The following is a 20,720-nucleotide window of genomic DNA, read 5'->3' as shown; positions in this document are numbered from 1 at the left end:
AAAACCAGCATAAAACCTAATTCACTACTACAACTGGCATTGCAAAGCGGCATCATTATGTCAAGTTACTGTTTATAAGTAAACATGGCAAAAACGAAAAACAAAAGTAAAAACATTGGACATGTTTTGAAGTTATGAAAACGATCGATTTTCATTTGACTGTGACCACAACTGGACAGCACGTGAACACAATCCAGAACTGATAGATCCAAGGTAGAATAGACCTTCAGCAACCCATGCTTGTCGTAAACGGTGATTCTACTTGTAGTAAGAGGCGAGTAGCGGGATCGGGTGGTCAGGCTCGCTGACTTGGTTGACACATGTCATCGGTTCCCAGCTGCGTAGATCGATGCTCATGCTGTTGATCACTGGATTGTCTGGCACGACTCGATTATTTACAGACCGCCGCCATATAACTGGAATAAACTCACTCATTCACCCACTACTCACAAAAGCTCAGTGCACTGCCCTACTGGTGACACAGCTTCGGCCGTAGCCAGACTTAGCCACGGATCGCCAAGCACCATTTTAAATCGTTATCAGACACAGCTGTCTACACCTGAGCTATTCAGATCCGGCCGGCCAGGTGTCATTAGCTGTTCATACAGTTTCGTCCCTGACTAAATAACCTAACCACGGCCACCTCTACAGCTGCAGCAACCAAGATTGAGTAGAATTTCAGTCCAGACAGTGCGCCATGATCTACGCGCAGCTGCTCCGAGATGACCCGTTCAAGGCATGATTCTGACAGATAAACAATAGCGCGACGTCATTGGTGCCTAGAACACTATGAAAAAGTGGCGGTGGGATTGCCTAGTGGTTAAAGCGTTTGCTTGTCAAACCGAAGACCCGGGTTCGACTCCCTACAATGTGCGAACGGGGAGTCTGGGTTAGTGACGAGTCACGTTAAGAACCCTCCCTATGCTCACATGCACTGACAGGGAACGTGGTTGCAGCGAGAGTGTAGTCTTTGAAACTTTGATGTAAGTAGTATTTGTGATTTAGCATCAGGAAGGGAAGGGTAGGGTACGATAAATAATCTGTATACCTACAAAATCATAGCTACATGAGAGTAAAATTCGCATTTACTCATATTTGGTTTCCATCAGTAACAAGTAAATAAATGTTGTTTAGAAAACTATTGACCAGACTGGACGAATCATACCCTGTCTCTTCAATGTGGTGACTGGAAATTACCTGTGACAATGTATGAATTTTCCGTTACCTCAATTTCCGCTACATTACTTATCTATGGCAAAGTTATCGTTGCAAACATCACTCCAATCTCACCGTAACCAAGTTCCCTATGAGTGGCGTGGACTGGGCATGTTGTATGACGGGAGTGTTATGGTTTGGGCTCCTATCTCCCATATCGATAGAGCAGGAGGCGACAGGGTAGTCTAGTGGTTAAAGCGTTCGCTTCGATATTTTGTATATTATGAAAAAAAGCAAACATGAATATGGATCTACCCTCCTAATATCAGACCAAATTCTTTCTAAACTATCCTTGGGGTTTACATCTCTGGCTTCCGCCTATTTACCCTTTTGTTAATTCGCTGGCCTTAATCAACCTACTGCCTTGCTAGTTCTGTTTATTACCTTGCGTTTTCTTTTGTTATTGTGTATATACCCCATCTCGTCATGTTTCAAAGAACGGTGGGATAGCCTAATGGTCAAAGAGTCTGCTCGTCATGCTGAAGGCCCGGGTTCGATTCCCTTCATGGGAAGCCCATTTCACATGGTCACACAGATGAAATCTGCATTATCATGATACATTATGCAACAAATGAACGCCAATTGTCATTTTTCAACGCTGACAATAGCCACAACATCCAAGCACTATCCTGGTTCCCAAGGTCTCCAGACCTACGCCCAAACGTAAATTATAAGATTCTTGTGAGAAAGAAAAAGCCACCACACCTAGCTCAGTTGACACAAGCACTACAGAAAAACATTCTTTTAAGCACTTGGCTTCGTAACCGCTCAGTTAATTTTGTAGAACGCAGTGACACATCTAAAACACATTGACAGAAAAAAGGAATACATATTTTATTCAACAAACGTCCAATCCCAAGCCAAAGTAACTGTAAAGATATAAGAAGATTAAGAAATAAAAAATGCTTCATGCTTAAAAGCAGTATTCAGAATTACAAAGAAACGCAAACTGTAAACTGTATACATCAGTATGTCGGTACGTATAAAGATCCAGTGTAATAGAATATAAGGAGCGTTATTAAGATAGAATTGTCCCGACAAAAAAACAACTCCTCAGAATCACAATAACGTCAATAGCAATTCTGACAATCCCACACATGACAATGCTCCATCAGACAATCCCACACATGACAATGCTCCATCAGACAATCCCACACATGACAATTCCCCATCAGATAATTCCTCATCACCCGGGTGACAATTCCCCACACAGTCAATTCAACACACTTTAGTCTTTTATGATTTGTGTTGTTGAGTTGTGGAGAATGTGAAAGAATGAACAAATAATTGATAAAAAGTCAGTATCACTTTTGTTGTTATTTATACTATTTAATGTGTTGGGAATTGTCCGAGTGTTGAAATGTATGTGTGGTAAATGTACGTATGAGGAATTATTTGGACCCCATCTTAAACATAGACTCTAAATCTCTAAATGGAAAATGGGCGTTCTCTTGCGGGCTGGTATCGATACATGTCACAGAGATCGATTATCTAAAAATATCGGATACGTAACTTGTAGCTAAAGTACCATAACATATCTGAAAGAAATGAATGCATTTCACATCACAGGTGAGTAGTTACATGTTTTGTATGGAATATTAACAAAACAGAACATAATTTTTAAGCAGAGCGCGAATAAAGTTCTAAATTTGTACACTGTGTAAGAAAACAAAACGGCTTCTATCACAATAGTTAATGTACAACATTTTCGATGACAGAATTGTTATATCGATAATTTTTATAATTATATATATTGTGATAATTGTTGTAGCGGTAATTATTAACAATCTTTAACGATATTTCCGATTACAGATAATTTTAGTCATTCCCACCCTTATGGTACTCTTCACCACATTATCCTTAAGACTAACAAAGGTAGTCAAAATGCTAACCACTTCAGTGTACAGGTATATACAGTCATGGGGACAATCAAATGATCCAATCAACATCATGTGATGGAGTAATAGCTAAAACAAAAAGGAAAGTATCGGTAAATCAAGTATTGTCAATGGCGATTCTTCATTGAATACACAAAGCAACGTAAGCATATCATTTTAATATATTTTTTCTATTTATAATTAAAAAGCAACCAAAGGAAATCAGTCATGTGTGCAAGGTAACAATACACTGTACCAATACACTTGAAAAGAATATTATTGACATAAATAATATTACATATGTATTTTCTTAAAAACAATACCGCAATTCAAGTCACTTTTCTGAACAAAATTATAATCCAAGTGCAAACTGAAATTATAAATGAATGAATGATAAATAATTTCACGGGTACATGCTAAATTTCCCACAATGCACAATCAACAAATGTATTTGCTATGCAATATGCACATGTTATGTCTATATCCATGATATTGTATTACAATAACATTCAAGAGATGTATTTGCTATGCAATATGCACATACAATATTATGGATACAGGCATTATATCACAGTTAGTGCAAAAGGAAAGCATTAGTTGAAAATTGTATACCTTACTACAGCAGACTTTGGTTAGCTGATCAGGAATATGTGGAAACAACACACTAAACCTTGCATAAGAAAGCCTTCTCAGTTACGTACGGGGATGATATTTATTAGAAAAGATGCATGTGTAAGACATTAAACTCAAATGTCTTGTTAAACCAATGAATTTGGTTTCACTACTAGTATGTGCTTAACATAGGTAACGCGACAAATTTATGACTAATTAGTACAATGCAGGTATACACTTTAACTATGATCTAATGAATATACTATAGAGGAACATATTAAGAACTACACAAAAACAAGTCAAAACAAATATCTGAAGATATCATAGTAATTACTAATTTAGTCGGGATCAAGTTAACAAGTTAAAGCGTGTTTTCTAAGGAGCCCGTTTTTTCTACTACATTAGAGCCAACTAAAGTACGTGCATTGCATTGTACAGTATTATATCAAGTGTTATAAGTAACTTGAAATGTCACATCAAATCGAGATCAATCTATCTATATATATGTCTCTGAAGTAATGGCATTTCGCGGCTCCTATTGATGGTGTATGCTTCCAGTAGTCATTATCATTTACCATTAAATATATGGACATAATGAAACTTAAAACAGGGATGAAATTCTGTAAATAATATCCCAGGTCACGTTAGGGGTTGAGGCGTTCGCCCGTCACGCCAGAGACCCGGGTTTGAATTCCCACATGCGTACAGTGTGTGAAGCCCATTTCTGTTGACATTGCTGGAATTACTACTATTGCTAAAAACGGTGTAAAACCATTGATCTAATCTTCCATAATTGCCTGCTTAATGAGAAGACAAATGATTCACTCCGATACACCTTAATTTTACCATGCAATATAACCAAATTTTTTATCTTTTTTTAATTAGACCAAATTTCAGTAAATCATATGTTCATAAAAATGTGGGTGACAACGCAATGTTAACAATTTTATTTATGATAACAAATCGATGTATAAAATTTGAAATGGTTTCAGATGAAGAAAGTATACGATATTATCCTCATAAATATTTTCCTAAACAAAATGAGTCTAAAAGATACTCCTGTTTCTATATTCTTTTCAAAAGAATTTGAAGCAATTATCTATCTCTTCTGTAATCGTTGTCATACTAAAACGATTTGGGAGAGTTTGGGAGTTTGATTTTACATCAGAAAACATCTTTACTTGGCCATAAACGGGAAAATAATATTTTTTCAGTGCAATATGGGGAGTTTGATTTTACATCAGAAAACATCTTTGCTTGGTTATAAACGGGAAAATAATATTTTGTCAGTGCAATATGTCTTGTTGTGAGACGAGTAAAATCCATACACAAAAAATATCAGAAACGATCCCTTCTTTGGAAGGTGAATATAATACTTTTTAATATATATAAACAGGTAATATATACACACAAAGCAAGTATCAAGTAGATATCAAAATACTATGAAATTATAAAATATAATGCTTATTCTATATGTAGTAGCAGCCAGTTCTTTACCTTCTGGTTATCCTTCCACAATTGTTTTACTGAAAGTACCCAGAAAACATATCGTAAGTGTATATAATCACTACTACCACTATTGGATACACGGAGATAAAGTATGCAAAACATATATATTCATTATATGAAGTGAATCTATTCTACATATATTACACTGTGGAAATAACGATGGTGAAAAAACGTACACATTCATAATTAATATTGTTTAAGCTAGGATTCACCGAAAAGTGTGAGATTGACATTTCAGAAAGGTTTTCACATTCTGCGGTGAGTGAGTGAGTTTAGATTTACGTCGCACTCGGCAATAGTTCAGCTCTATGGTGGTTGTCCACTTATAGACATGTACATGTCGTTAGTTGAGGAAACATTGAAGCAATGGTACTATAAAACCTACCTGCCCATCGTACTCTTCACAGTAGTCGTTTTGGTGCTGCAACACAATCTCATACATATCATTATGTGTTATAATAACTAGCGACTTCGGGAACCTGTATCTTACACACTGAATATCACATCCCCATAGTGCGTTTGTTGACTTACCATTACAAACGTTTTCAAGAACATTTACCTTCTTTTGGAGTAGGGGCGGTGGGGTAGCCTAATGGTTAAAGCGTTCGCTCGTCACGCCGAAAACCCGGGTTCGATTCCCCATATGGGTACAATGTGTGAAGCCCATTTTCTTGTGTCCCCCGCCGTGATATCGCTGGAATATTGCTAAAAAGCGGCGTTAAACCAAACTCACTCACTCACCCACTCTTTTGGAGTAATTTATCAGTATCAGAAACAGCAGAAATAACATCAGCAAATATTTGTGTTAACGGGTTTTGTCAGAAAAACTTCTTCACCTTCTTTTCCCAGAGTTTAGATTTACGTCGCACTCGGCAATAGTTCAGCTCTATGGTGGTTGTCCACTTATAGACATGTACATGTCGTTAGTTGAGGAAACATTGAAGCAATGGTACTATAAAACCTACCTGCCCATCGTACTCTTCACAGTAGTCGTTTTGGTGCTGCAACACAATCTCATACATATCATTATGTGTTATAATAACTAGCGACTTCGGGAACCTGTATCTTACACACTGAATATCACATCCCCATAGTGCGTTTGTTGACTTACCATTACAAACGTTTTCAAGAACATTTACCTTCTTTTGGAGTAGGGGCGGTGGGGTAGCCTAATGGTTAAAGCGTTCGCTCGTCACGCCGAAAACCCGGGTTCGATTCCCCATATGGGTACAATGTGTGAAGCCCATTTTCTTGTGTCCCCCGCCGTGATATCGCTGGAATATTGCTAAAAAGCGGCGTTAAACCAAACTCACTCACTCACCCACTCTTTTGGAGTAATTTATCAGTATCAGAAACAGCAGAAATAACATCAGCAAATATTTGTGTTAACGGGTTTTGTCAGAAAAACTTCTTCACCTTCTTTTCCCAGAGTTTAGATTTACGTCGCACTCGGCAATAGTTCAGCTCTATGGTGGTTGTCCACTTATAGACATGTACATGTCGTTAGTTGAGGAAACATTGAAGCAATGGTACTATAAAACCTACCTGCCCATCGTACTCTTCACAGTAGTCGTTTTGGTGCTGCAACACAATCTCATACATATCATTATGTGTTATAATAACTAGCGACTTCGGGAACCTGTATCTTACACACTGAATATCACATCCCCATAGTGCGTTTGTTGACTTACCATTACAAACGTTTTCAAGAACATTTACCTTCTTTTGGAGTAGGGGCGGTGGGGTAGCCTAATGGTTAAAGCGTTCGCTCGTCACGCCGAAAACCCGGGTTCGATTCCCCATATGGGTACAATGTGTGAAGCCCATTTTCTTGTGTCCCCCGCCGTGATATCGCTGGAATATTGCTAAAAAGCGGCGTTAAACCAAACTCACTCACTCACCCACTCTTTTGGAGTAATTTATCAGTATCAGAAACAGCAGAAATAACATCAGCAAATATTTGTGTTAACGGGTTTTGTCAGAAAAGCTTCTTCACCTTCTTTTCCCAGAGTTTAGATTTACGTCGCACTCGGCAATAGTTCAGCTCTATGGTGGTTGTCCACTTATAGACATGTACATGTCGTTAGTTGAGGAAACATTGAAGCAATGGTACTATAAAACCTACCTGCCCATCGTACTCTTCACAGTAGTCGTTTTGGTGCTGCAACACAATCTCATACATATCATTATGTGTTATAATAACTAGCGACTTCGGGAACCTGTATCTTACACACTGAATATCACATCCCCATAGTGCGTTTGTTGACTTACCATTACAAACGTTTTCAAGAACATTTACCTTCTTTTGGAGTAGGGGCGGTGGGGTAGCCTAATGGTTAAAGCGTTCGCTCGTCACGCCGAAAACCCGGGTTCGATTCCCCATATGGGTACAATGTGTGAAGCCCATTTTCTTGTGTCCCCCGCCGTGATATCGCTGGAATATTGCTAAAAAGCGGCGTTAAACCAAACTCACTCACTCACCCACTCTTTTGGAGTAATTTATCAGTATCAGAAACAGCAGAAATAACATCAGCAAATATTTGTGTTAACGGGTTTTGTCAGAAAAACTTCTTCACCTTCTTTTCCCAGAGTTTAGATTTACGTCGCACTCGGCAATAGTTCAGCTCTATGGTGGTTGTCCACTTATAGACATGTACATGTCGTTAGTTGAGGAAACATTGAAGCAATGGTACTATAAAACCTACCTGCCCATCGTACTCTTCACAGTAGTCGTTTTGGTGCTGCAACACAATCTCATACATATCATTATGTGTTATAATAACTAGCGACTTCGGGAACCTGTATCTTACACACTGAATATCACATCCCCATAGTGCGTTTGTTGACTTACCATTACAAACGTTTTCAAGAACATTTACCTTCTTTTGGAGTAGGGGCGGTGGGGTAGCCTAATGGTTAAAGCGTTCGCTCGTCACGCCGAAAACCCGGGTTCGATTCCCCATATGGGTACAATGTGTGAAGCCCATTTTCTTGTGTCCCCCGCCGTGATATCGCTGGAATATTGCTAAAAAGCGGCGTTAAACCAAACTCACTCACTCACCCACTCTTTTGGAGTAATTTATCAGTATCAGAAACAGCAGAAATAACATCAGCAAATATTTGTGTTAACGGGTTTTGTCAGAAAAACTTCTTCACCTTCTTTTCCCATTTTCTCACTAAGCTTATAAAAATATGAGAAACATTTGTGGACTTAAATGCTACCCTGGCCAATACTAACAGAACCTCCTAAGAGCACATTCGGATCTAAAGACGCCTTCAATCTAAACTTTGATAACATATGTTGTCAATCTCGAGTTTGAAAGCGTGGACATTCCAACAACTCGCCACCAGCTGCCAAACTCTTGTCAAGAAACATGATCTGTCTGGCTTGGAATAGTGTCGAGTGCGTTATTAAATTACAACCAGCTAACTTATACACCTGTACATATGCATGCTTTTACATCATCTAGCATATTTTGGAGCGAATGTGAAAGGAGCAACTCTACTTAAGACATGTCGTTAATTGAGGAAACATTGAAGCAATAGTACTATAAAACCTACCTGCCCATCGTACTCTTCACAGCACTCTTCATAGTAGTTCACATGGACCTGCAACACAATCTCATACATATCATTATGTGTTATAATATTTATAGACTTCGAGAACCTGTATCTTACACAATGAATATCACAACCCCTCGGCACGTTTGCTGACTTATCAATACAAATGTTTTCATAAACATTTACCTTCTTTTGGAGTAATTTATCAGTATCAGAAACAGTAGAAATAACATCAGCAAATATTTGTGTTCTTCACCTTCTTTTCCTATTTTCTCATAAAGCTTATAAAAAACAAGAAACATTTGTAGACTTAAATATGATTAACATCTGTGAGCTTAAATGCTACCCTGGCCAATACTAACAGAACCACCCAAGTGCACATTTGGACCTAATGACGCCTTCACACGACAATCTAAACTTTGACAACACATGTTGTCGATCTCGAGTTTGAAACTGTGAACATTCCAACAACTCGTCACCAACACCAATCTCAGAGTTGTCAAACTCTTGTCACGAAACAGGAGCTGTCCCTACTCTCACAAACTACTCCATCGAACGTTTGGTATTTTCAAACTCGAGTTTGGCGTGTGAAGTATTGACAAACCCGTGTTCTTCAGAAACAACCAATCGCTATTAACGAACAGCGCACGGATGGAGACATGGCGCTCAAACGACCTGAAAGTTTGACAACATGTGTTTGACATGTGAAAGCGCGAGTCTGACAACATTTAAAATTTCAACATGTGTTGTCAAACTTTAGTTTGACGCGTGAAGGCCGCTTAACACTGATGCTAAACGAGAATACACTGCAGCAATAGTATTATATAACGTGCCTTAGCATTTTGTTTTCAGCATCAGTAGTGGAGGCAACGTTTTAAAACTTGTCATTAAGTATTACAATTAAACAGCCAACAGCAAGTCATATGTCTAATACACAACATATCACAATCTGGTAAAGCCTAGGTTGTCTTCAACAAAAAATACGAAAGATTAGTTTCATCGTTCAGGAAGGGGGTCACGGAACTCTTGCTTGACCTCAGTACAACCGGTGACCAACAACGTTTCACATCTTTCGAATGGTCTCATGGTTGTCAGTTGACAGTAAGGAACCGATAATACTTGCAGGAACCCATGCATGTCTGGCGATGGCGCAGTTTAGAAGCAGAACTGTTTCTTGAATATACGTTTGTCGTCGGAAATCTAGTACAGGAAGTAAGCTGGGCCCCGTCTCGCATATCGCAATAAGCTTAGTATCGGAAGCAGAGCCTCGTGAGACTTACAGGTTGTACATGGACAGATGGTGATCGTTAAATCATCATACAAATGTGAATGCCAGACAAAAAGACTTTTAATGGTGAAGGTGAGTGAGAACGGTTCAATGAAGCCATGGACAAAATTTCAATCCTATCATGGATGAAATTTATTTGTATTCACACAATGCCATGTACTTTGCCAAACTGTGCCCACTTTGTATAAATGCGTGACTCCAAATCGTTTGTTTAGTATTACTTTCTCACCCCTGTCGGACATGTTAAGCTTGAACCCGGGTCAAGCGGAGTGAACAGGGTCTTCTCACTTACCCATTTACCTCAGCGTTATGCCTTACTCACTCACTAACTTGGTTGTCGCTTCTGTTTTCACTCACCATGACAAAGTCAACAGCTTAATGAAGGTTCTCTGCGCATCTTTAATTTCAATCACTAAAGTGATTTCCGTTTTGTTATAGTATCCGATTAATGAAGATACATACGGAATATAAAGGAAAATATATACCGATACAGTGGAGTACTTTTCAAACCCTTCTTTGACACATTAAGCAAGAACGGGTGTGTTGAACTTCACTGCGTTGAACCGGAAGCTGGCAGGGGTAATAGAGGCGAAGGACGGTCTGATATACCACGAGTTGCGTTTAAAATGTTGAATAAAACCTATTTCAAGTGAGTAATTATTAAATATGGGGTTGGAAATCTGAGAGCACAACCTAGTGAGGAAATGGGAGTGTATCTTTGATGGTAGCGATATTTTATTTTGACATGAATAACATTTTTTGAGCCGAAGCGAGGGAAGTGCGTTGTCAACCTTTACTCGCTTCGCTCGCATATAAGAAGACTGGTCATATTCTCTACGTTGTTCAACTTCATTTGCGCTACGGTTTGCCTGTGACAGGGATACAATTACAAAATCATTTCTCATATCGGCACAGGGGGGCATAATTTAAAAAGGCAAGGATTTTTGTCTTATTCCATTTAGTGTGCACAAGTTACCAGACAATCGATTTGAGAAAATTCCGTTTTCTCAATTTTCTTACATGAGTTATTTGGAAATATGGTTAACATCTGTGGGCTTAAATGCTCCCTGGTGGGTACCAACGGAACAATTAAAACAAACGGAAGGTCGTATTTGGTTCCAACACAAACAGAGCTGTTTTGTGCGGGCTTGTCCGATTAGAGCGAAACGCTTTCTGTAACACAATCGTAAACTTGCCATTCTGTATTTCATTACAGTGTGAGGACAATTAGGTAACCAACAACAAGTTATTAGATTCCATATAAGCCGTATCACAACCTCCCGTAGCCTTTGTTTACTTCAAATATAAATAGGCATCGTTATTTTTGTATATTGAAAACACATGTTCATGTATGCGTCTTGTAGTTGGCTATTCGGCAAACGATGGTGATTAGTATACCGCAATGCAAATGTGAAATACGAAACATTTTTATGGAGGAGGTGAGTGAATAAGAGCAGTTCAATGAAGCTATGGACAGTCTTTCAGTCCTATCGAGGCTTGTCAGCAAAATACTGGATTAAAGTCTTACCAGTATGACATCTTCATAGCAAATAACACTGGTGATAAGGCCACTAAACAAGTGGGTCTGAGTAGTAACAACAAATTGACGGGGTGCTTAAGCTTGCTTCGCAGTCTATAGTTTGATTAATTCGGTGTCTGCACACGAAGCAGACATTTTTTATTCCTTTGATGTTCACCAATCTGTTTTTTTTAACTGATCGGTGTTTGTTTAGGGGCATAACTATGAGATGCCCTAATTAGCTAATTAGCTGAACAGTGTTCAATCAGAAATAGTTATCAGGATTAACTCTGAGCTTTATTCAAAATAAAAGTGCCAACAAGCCCGATGATGCCTGATGCACCAGCCTTGCAGACTATGTGACCAGCCAGTGGATGGAGGGGATGCCCATACCCACCAGTGGAACCACCACGACACCACGGGACCACGAACCAACAATCATCTTGAAGGTAATCATAGTCGTCTTAACAAGATTGTGAAGAAGGCCCATCCCAACATATTTGAGGCCTTCACAAAGTCAATTGAGGTGTCAACTGAATCAAAACTACAGCAGTACCAGGCTGGAGGGAAACCACCCTCAAAGAAGAAGAAGTATGTGAAGTTGGAGGAGACCCTCCAGAACCTGAAGCAACGCCTCTATAACAACGAACGTACACTAATGGACTATGCAGATTCTGCATCTTTCAACTTGAAATTGTGCTAAATTGTGTCAAAATATATGGTACTGCTGTAGTTTTGATTCGGTTGACACCTCAATTGACTTTGTTAAGGTGGTATAAGGTAGAAAAAACTTCATGCATAGGTATATTGTTTAAATTTTTCACTTATTGCTTTAATAACAACACATGTCCTGAAATTTGGCAAAATAACATCATATTCCCCACCAGGAAACCGAACACTGACCTACGTGACCCCTTAACATATCGGGGCATTTTGCTCAGCATCGTGCCGTGTAAACTTTACAGTGTCATTTTGAAGTTCCGTCTTTCTCGTGGATGGTGGATAATAACATATTACATGATGACCAAAATGGTTTTAGGAGAAATAAGGGAACTTACGATCATTTCTGTTTTGTATTCAGTAGTTAGTAACAGAAAGATTGCGAAACAATCCACGTTTGTTTGCAACATCGACGCCATGAAAGCTTCAGACAAAGTGGATAGGGATTGTTTGTGGTATAAGGTGCAACGCTTAGTGACAAATGGTAAATTCTACGAAGCTAATAAATCAATGCATGATAAGACAATCAATCAAGCGGATATCAGTGGTTTTCTCACTAGTCCGTTCAGTATACAATACGGTGTCCGACAGGGTTGCGTGCTTTCCCCAACGCAGCCCTTGTGGACCCGCCAATTAATTGTCCATTGTTAATTTATATGCGTATAGGACGAGGGAAATCACTGTGAATCATTAACGATTTTTTGTTATGGAGGAGGTGAGTTAGTGAGAACGGTTGGACAGCAAAATACTGGATTAAATTCTGTTAAACCCAAATGACATTTTATTCTACATTGCATAGGGGTCGTTTCATGAAGATAAATATGGAATATTCCAGAAAAGGTCATGCGTTACGTTTTCGAATGATAAAATGACATTTAATTACACCATGGCATGCAGAATTTGCACGAATTGTGTCCACGTTTTGATAAATGTATGACGCCTAATCCATTCTTGACTATTAATTTCTTACATTCCTATCGGACATATTAAGTTTGAAACAGAAACAAGCGTTTACCACTAATGTCTCCCGTCGTTAAAGAAGATTGTAATATATAAAACATATTTACTACTTTTTACTTACTGGTCACACCCAAGAAGCATGAAAGATAAGGTTAACAAGAGCTTGAAGAGCGGTCAAAGAGTCGAGGTGACCTTGAAGATAAGGTCAAGATCACCAAACTGGTGTGTGTGTAATCCCCCAATGTATAGTCTGTCACCAAATCTGAACACGTTGTGAACACAAGTTCTTGAGAAATCGCGTTCATAAGAGTTTGAAGCGTGGATAAAGAGTCATGGTGACCTTGAAAATAAGGTCAAGGTCACTCAAATAAAGTCGTATCTGCATAATCCCAAAATGTAGACTGTCACTAAATATGAAGACACTGGGTATAACAGTTCGTGAGATATCACGTTAACAAGAGTTGGACAAGTGGCCAGAGGGTCGTGGTGACCTTGAAAATAAGGACAAGGTCACCACAATCAAATGGGGCCTGTGTAATCCCTCAATGTAGGCTGTCAACAAATTCTAAGACATTGGGTAAACAGTGCATGAGACATCAGGTTAACAAGAGCTTGAAGAGTGGTCAAAGAGTCGAAGTGACCTTGAAAATAGGGTCAATATCGTCCAAACTGACTGGTGACTGCGCAGTCTCCCACTGTAGCCTGTCTTCTTTGAAGACACTGGGCACAACAGTTCATAAGATATCGCGTTACCAAGAGTTGGAAAAGTGGTCAGAGGGTCTTGGTGCCCTTTCAAATAAGGTCAAGGTCACCACAATCAACTGGTGGCTGTGTCATTAGTCAATGTAGGCTGTCACCGAATTTGAAGATATTGGGTATGACAGTTCATGAGATAACGCGTTAACAAGAGCTGGAAAAGTGGACAAGGAGTCGTGGTGACCTTAAATAAGGTTAAGGTCACCAAAATCATATTTAGTTCATATTCAGTTATACTTACACCGTTTGTGTTACACACTGGGCAATTTGTTTGCTTACTGAGCACCTGGTCAATGCAGATCTTACAGAAACGGTGTCCGCACCATATCCCTTTTGCATCTACGATATAATTCTCACAGATAGCGCACGTTTCTCTTTCATTGGAGTAAGACTTCTTTTCAAAATGATCAATAAGTTTCTTCTTAGTCTTGTATTTCAAAGCAGCATCAAACACTTCATCTAAACACTGTAGAAGTTGATCATTTTCTGTAAAAAAAACAGTAATTAGCATGATGTAAAATGAAAAGTTCATATCACCACAAGAGAAGACAAAGCAAAGTTGGCTTAACGTCGCTTTCAAGGTCATTGCACTTACACTGCGACGTAAATGAATACAACTGCCAACACTGCTTACAGATTAGGTGCACACGAGTCTTTTCTTTATCTTGTCAGGACAAGGCAGCGTCAAGCACGATGTTTACACGTGTTTGGGTGAGACATGGTCTAAGAATTCAGCCCCCGTCTTCTGTTTTCAGGATCATCATAAAACATTATAATAATAATCATCGACACGCATATATACCACATGGTTACTTGGGTTTCAAAAGTGTGTGTTATATAACAGTATCATGTAACAGTTGTGGAGAAGTACTGAAGTGAGTGAGTTTAGTTTTACGCCGCACTCGGCAATATTCCAGCTATATGACGACGGTCTGTAAACAATCGAATCTAGACCAGACAATTCATTGATCAACAGCATGATCATCGATCTGCGCAATCGGGAACCGATGACATGAGCCAACCAAGTCAGCGAGCCTGACCATCTCAACAGTCGCCTCTTTCACAAGCAGAGTGACCTCTTTATGGCAAGCATGGGTTTGCTGAAGGCCTATTCTACACCAGACCTTCACGGCTCGAGACGTATTGAAACCACTGACATAAACAAATAGTTAGTCCCAGGAAAGATATATGCGCCTACCGTTCTGAGTGTCAGTAGACTCGCTCACGCAGCCTACTTCTGATCCCAATTTTTCGACAACATTTCCATTTGTGGGAATAAATGTCACCACAATTTCTGGTGCCGTTAAGCCACCTTGCCCTGGCCCATCGGCTGCTGCATCCAAACTTCTCTTGATGGCAGGATACATCTGAAGAATTTCCACAACATCAGCCTTTTCTTTGGCTTGTGTGAAGTACGTTTCAGTTGACTCCGTTACTGCAAGAGTTTGGTCTATCGCTTCTACTTCTTTCTCAGAGAGAGACAACATTCTGCTACTTCTTTCGTCGATGTCCCCTACTAGATGTGATTCTCTTTCATTGAGTATATTTGTCAACTTTGCAAAGTGTGCGTTCACATCAGATTTGGCTTTTACCTGGGCCTGTGCGATAGCAGTTTGACGTCTTTCTTCTGACAGTCGCCTCTGACGCAGTTGTTGCGCATTTGTGTTGACTGCCCTCATCGATGCTTCCAATTCCCTTTGTCGTCTCTCAGCTGCTTCATCTAGTTTCTGGAAGTCGTGGCCTTTATGTTCCACAACTGTGCAGGAAAGGCAACACAGCGTTTCATCACTAGCACAATAGAACTCCAGCTGGTGTTTCGGATGATGTGTGCAGAAGTGGCCCTTGGCGAACGTGTTCAGGGGCTGTTCCAGCACACCACTCAGGGATATGACGGGATGGTCGTGTGTCAGCCGATGACGCCTGTGTACATATGCGCATTCCTTGCACAGATATACAGAACATTCCTGGCATCTTGACTCTGCTGTACTTCCTTCGGGGCAGTCTGTGCAAGGCGCTTTTCCTTCCTTTTTGATCTGCACAAAATCTACAAGTTTTGCTCTGACCGGATCCACGGGCAAAGTGTCAGGATTTCCTGGGATCTTGTGGACTTGGCGACATAACGGACAAGTGATCTGCCCTTTCCCCTCCTTGGCAAGCAGCTGCTGAAGACACTGTGTACAGAAGGCGTGGAGGCAAGAGTGGAGGAGACGAGGACGTCGGTCAGTCTGGTTGAAATGTTCCACACACACAGGACATTCCAGGAATGTGTCCTTAAGGGCACCTATGTCCACATTGTCTTGTGGTTCTGACATTCTGTAATACACAACCCCGAATATTCAGAAACCTTAGTGAGCATTATCCATCTTAAGTTATGATTTATATATCACTTATTGCAATCTTTATAGACTTATATCTTCCAATAACACGAGTAAATTATCATTGTAACAGGGTTCAATGTTGATATTACTGCTTTAACAACATTTATATGACACACTGTCTGATGACATGAAACACGGAAAACATAGGTATATCTGATTTAAAGCAAGAACTAGTTTTCGGAGTGCTGTATTTGGACACATCGGGTAATATAAGTTGTTCACTGTTCTTGAAGGGGGACAAACACCGGTAATTTCCTTATATCATGCGTCATTTAGTGTTATTCGAGACAAAGAATTACGGTATTCCTAGTTGGGGTACACTGAAATGTTACACGCTTGTAAGCGGGTACGTTGAAACTAATAGAAGAGCGCTCAGACAATAAAAAACGACATTTATGTGTGAGGTAAGATAACAATACATTGTGCTGACAGTTTCCAGGAAAGCACTTCTCGATATATGTGGTCGTATAGTGTTCAGTCACACACTGTCTGTTGTGTGATACATAACACCGATATGTGAAAGTCGAGATGAAGATATAATGATAGAAGATATACCTGGGTTCAGGGTTCCATCAGTTAATTTCTAACGGACAGAAATTATTTCGCTTGGCATTTCTACACATATCATCACACCTCAGGTGTGTTGATCAATGCTCATAATGTTGATCATTGGATTGTCTTGTCAAGACATCGAAAGATGATAAAACAGATAAACAGATAAAGTGGAATTCGTCAGGCGAACAGGTAAGTAAAAGATACTTCCCATTATATGTTAATCTGTCGATAACGTGTTATTGAAAACTGATCCCAGCATCCTATGAGAAAGACAGTATGAGAAAAACGGTGAACCACGTGAACCGATTTTAATATAAAAAAAATTATTAATGCATACATTTACCACTCATTATCCAATATAACGAACACCTACAATACACAATAAAGTAATATGTATAATAAAATTACATGATTTGAAAAGTTTTGCGTTTTGCATTGACTGTCGATGGCAAACATTAATTCTCTACTTAGACGGATTAATTCCCATTATGACTATTCCCAGTTTGACTACCCGTCCAATACATAACCTGTTCCAGTCGAGTGGTTTTTCATCACTAGCTTTCACCCCTCCACCAGGTAGACTGTTCCACCAACACTTATAAACAATTATAGCTGTGGTTCATACAATATCTGTTAGGCTAATTACATAGGTCAAGTATCCACATATATAGTGAGTTACACCATATATCATTTTCAGTACATGGTTTGTGAAACAAAACGTTGTTGTGCTTTATTTTGAACTATGGGCATTTGAACTATTTGATTTGTGGGATAATTTGACAGTAAAAAAAAATAATAATGAGACAAAATAACACAAAAATGATTGGATAATAAATAGGTTTGTTATGGCTGGGTATGCCTAGCAACAAAATGCTGCAGAAAATCGAGTTTTTTAAAACTTGTCTTACACTGAGTATAAATATAGATTGGACAATCACTGGAAGCGGTTACTTTTAGAAATGAACTGGTGTAATGAGTTGAGAATGTTACAACTTCTTGAGTTATTCAATGCCCCGTGTCCGTATAAAACAGTTTTCACATAGTATCCTTGATTATAAAAATACACCATTGTTCTTACATTTTGATAATTCCGATATGGAAAAAGATGGTGAATGACGTTATAATGACCACATGAAAGCTTGGATGTTCCCGATAAAGGTCGATTATATCTGTCTTATTTAAGTCACTGCAGCCGAGCTTGATGCGACAATGGATGATTTGGCAAAGTGATTTAATAACTCCCAAATTTCAGTCAAAGAAATTGTGATTTTCTGTGGGTTTATCGTGGTTCGAATTTGATTCAGGTAAATAGCGTAAACAGCTCCATCGAGCTCCATCACGACATAATAACGCTCGGTAAAATGATTGAGAATATCTTTGCTCTCTACAGTTAATGTTTGCACGTATGTTGAAATATTTTATCCACTTTTCAAAACAAACGACCTGCACTATTCACTTGGCTTCTAATTATTACAGCTACGTCCTCGGAGTCTTACCTGTACGTTTATTTCAAAGATTAGACAAACTGGGAGCAATCAGGTATACAGGTACAGTACATTATTAAATTTAGGGATAGTGTATATGTTCATGTTCATGGATAGTCAGACTGGGAGTAGTCATAATTGGAATATACCGTTAGATGTAGTAACACAGCGACCAGTTATCGCCAATACCTGGCTGTAGCGCTTGCACAGATAGCTTAATTTTAACACTCGCTTTTGTGATGCGTCTTGTGCGAAATACTAGACGGCAGGGCAACTCAAGCTATCTGTGCAAACACTACGGTCAGTTGTTAGCAATAACTGGTCGCAAGCCAGTACGTTTTGACAAAAGAAAACTCTTAGTTTCGTTTTGAGTACCGCCATGTTCTACTCACGATTTGTCCCAGGATTTGTAGGCCATGGGTATCAAACAGTTACAAAAACATTACTACTTTAAACTGTAACATCGTCTGATGGGCATATTCAGATATTTCTTCTTATATTAAAAGGTACTTGAATATCACAGTAATCCCAACACATACACCAAAGCAATCCACTCTGTGTGTTTGTTTTCTTGTGTCTATACTGACAATATGTCTAACACAAATGTGTGTAACAAATATTCATGACCATGAACACTTTATACTTACCTTCCTTAAGCGTTACCACGAATCTGTCTTTGAAAACGCACTTAGTGCCACCTGTTTAGAGGGAGAAGATCCGCTGTCATCCCTGGTTTCTTGTACAGGGAGATAACTCAAAGGTGTAAGGTAATTGTTTCATCATAGATTAAATTAGCATTCACATCTGAGTTCCAAAACTACGGAAGCCTATTAGGGCCACGCTACGCTATTTTTCGGCATCTTGTATCTTGAGAATTCAACTTACTATCTTGAAAATTAAACTTACTATCTTGAAAGTTCAACTTAGTATCTTGAAAATGCAACAGACCATCTTGAAAGTTCACCTTAGTATCTTGAAAATTCAACCTACCTTTCTTGAATATTCAAGTACGAATATTGAACACTCAACTTAGTACCTTGAAAATTCAACATAGTATCTTGAAAGTTCAAGATAATTAGTATTTAAGTGAAATGGTCTACATTCATCGTATGCATTTCAATCTTTCCTTTACATGAACTGTGCGAACTTGCCGATGACAGTGGACCAAAGCAGAGATAGTATCATCTTCATGCATTTTCCTTTAGGATTACCTAACGCCGAGATTCTATGCTTTCTTGCACACTATCATGGCATGATTATAACGGAGGCCAATCAAACAAACCAGCCAGTCTTTTCCCCAAAATGAAATTGATTTATTAAATGACATTATTTCTATAAAACTTTGCGAATTGAAGTTATATGAAGTTAATTGCTGTGTCTCTGCTGCCGCTCGAACCTTGGAGGAACTTCACACGGTTTCCGAAGAAAAGTCTTCTACTACTAAGAACAATAAACCAAAGAAAAACCGGTTCCAAGTACAATTAAGAGAAACTAGAAAATATATTTCCTGGATGGAACTGTGCCTGAAATTAAGATCGTCAGGGTATCCCTTGTCAAAACGACAAAAGGCAATTTGGAGAAAATTAGAATTACAGTACGACACAACAAAAGAAAAGGTACTTCTCCAAATTGTCAATTCCCTTAAGACAAAAATACAAGCTTGGACTGATATAAAGAACAAATGGGAAAATGAAAATCTAATACAGCTGCAGGGCCTGATGGCATTCGAAACCGGTACTGGAAACTGTTCCCTTGTGTCCAAACACCATTACGTCACTGTTTAACTCTCTTGTGGACACAGGTGATGTTCCTCCATGGTTCTGAATAAAGGAAACTTGACTGATCTCAAAAACTTCCGCTGTGTCACATGTTTGAATACTCAATACAAATTATTCACAGTCGTTTTGACAAACCCCGTGTCACCTTACTGCTCTTCCAATGACAGAGAGCAGAGGTGGGCGAGAAAGGGACGTTGGGGGTGCAGGGATCAACGTCTTGTACAGAAAATGTGATCACCGCAACATCTCCATGTGATGGACTGACTAGAAAAAAGCATACGACTCTGTCCCTCACGAGTGGATTCTGAAGTCTCTTTGGTGTATTGACCTCCCTGGGCGACTACTTGATTGATTTACTCAAGTGTTAATTAGTTGCTGGTCGACTCAACATGAGATGTACTCGCAAGGGCAGATGCAGACTTCGGAATCTATTCCAGTCAGAATGGGAATTGTCCAGGGGGACTCCTTTAGTCCTTTGCTTTTTTGTCTGTCTTTGAATCCTTTGGAT

General features: G+C 39.2%; 1 protein-coding gene across 3 annotated transcripts; it reads right to left on the bottom strand.

The window, feature by feature from the left end:
• Positions 1-2,024: 2,024 nt before the first annotated feature.
• Positions 2,025-19,190, bottom strand: LOC137266060 (E3 ubiquitin-protein ligase TRIM56-like). Of its 3 annotated transcripts, XM_067801561.1 has the most exons (7): positions 15,216-16,335; positions 14,259-14,503; positions 8,775-8,822; positions 7,339-7,374; positions 5,599-5,634; positions 5,202-5,230; positions 2,025-3,182 (listed from the first exon to the last, which is right to left on the bottom strand). In XM_067801561.1, exons 1-6 carry the CDS (start codon positions 16,327-16,329, stop codon positions 5,228-5,230), a joined length of 1,482 nt encoding a protein of 493 aa, XP_067657662.1. In that variant the 5' UTR covers positions 16,330-16,335; the 3' UTR covers positions 2,025-3,182; positions 5,202-5,227. The 3 variants fall into 3 exon arrangements, with proteins under 3 accessions (XP_067657662.1, XP_067657661.1, XP_067657660.1); XM_067801560.1 differs by lacking the exons at positions 2,025-3,182; positions 5,202-5,230; positions 5,599-5,634 and adding an exon at positions 19,082-19,190 and having other exon boundaries at positions 7,264-7,954; positions 15,216-16,330; XM_067801559.1 differs by lacking the exons at positions 2,025-3,182; positions 5,202-5,230; positions 5,599-5,634 and having other exon boundaries at positions 7,264-7,954.
• Between the last annotated feature and the right edge of the window lie 1,530 nt (positions 19,191-20,720).

Source organism: Haliotis asinina, chromosome 15 (genome assembly GCF_037392515.1).
Source record: "Haliotis asinina isolate JCU_RB_2024 chromosome 15, JCU_Hal_asi_v2, whole genome shotgun sequence".
Taxonomy (NCBI): Eukaryota; Metazoa; Mollusca; class Gastropoda; order Lepetellida; family Haliotidae; genus Haliotis; species Haliotis asinina.
Note: the sequence above shows the minus strand (reverse complement) of the source record. Positions and strands in the feature narration are given on the sequence as shown.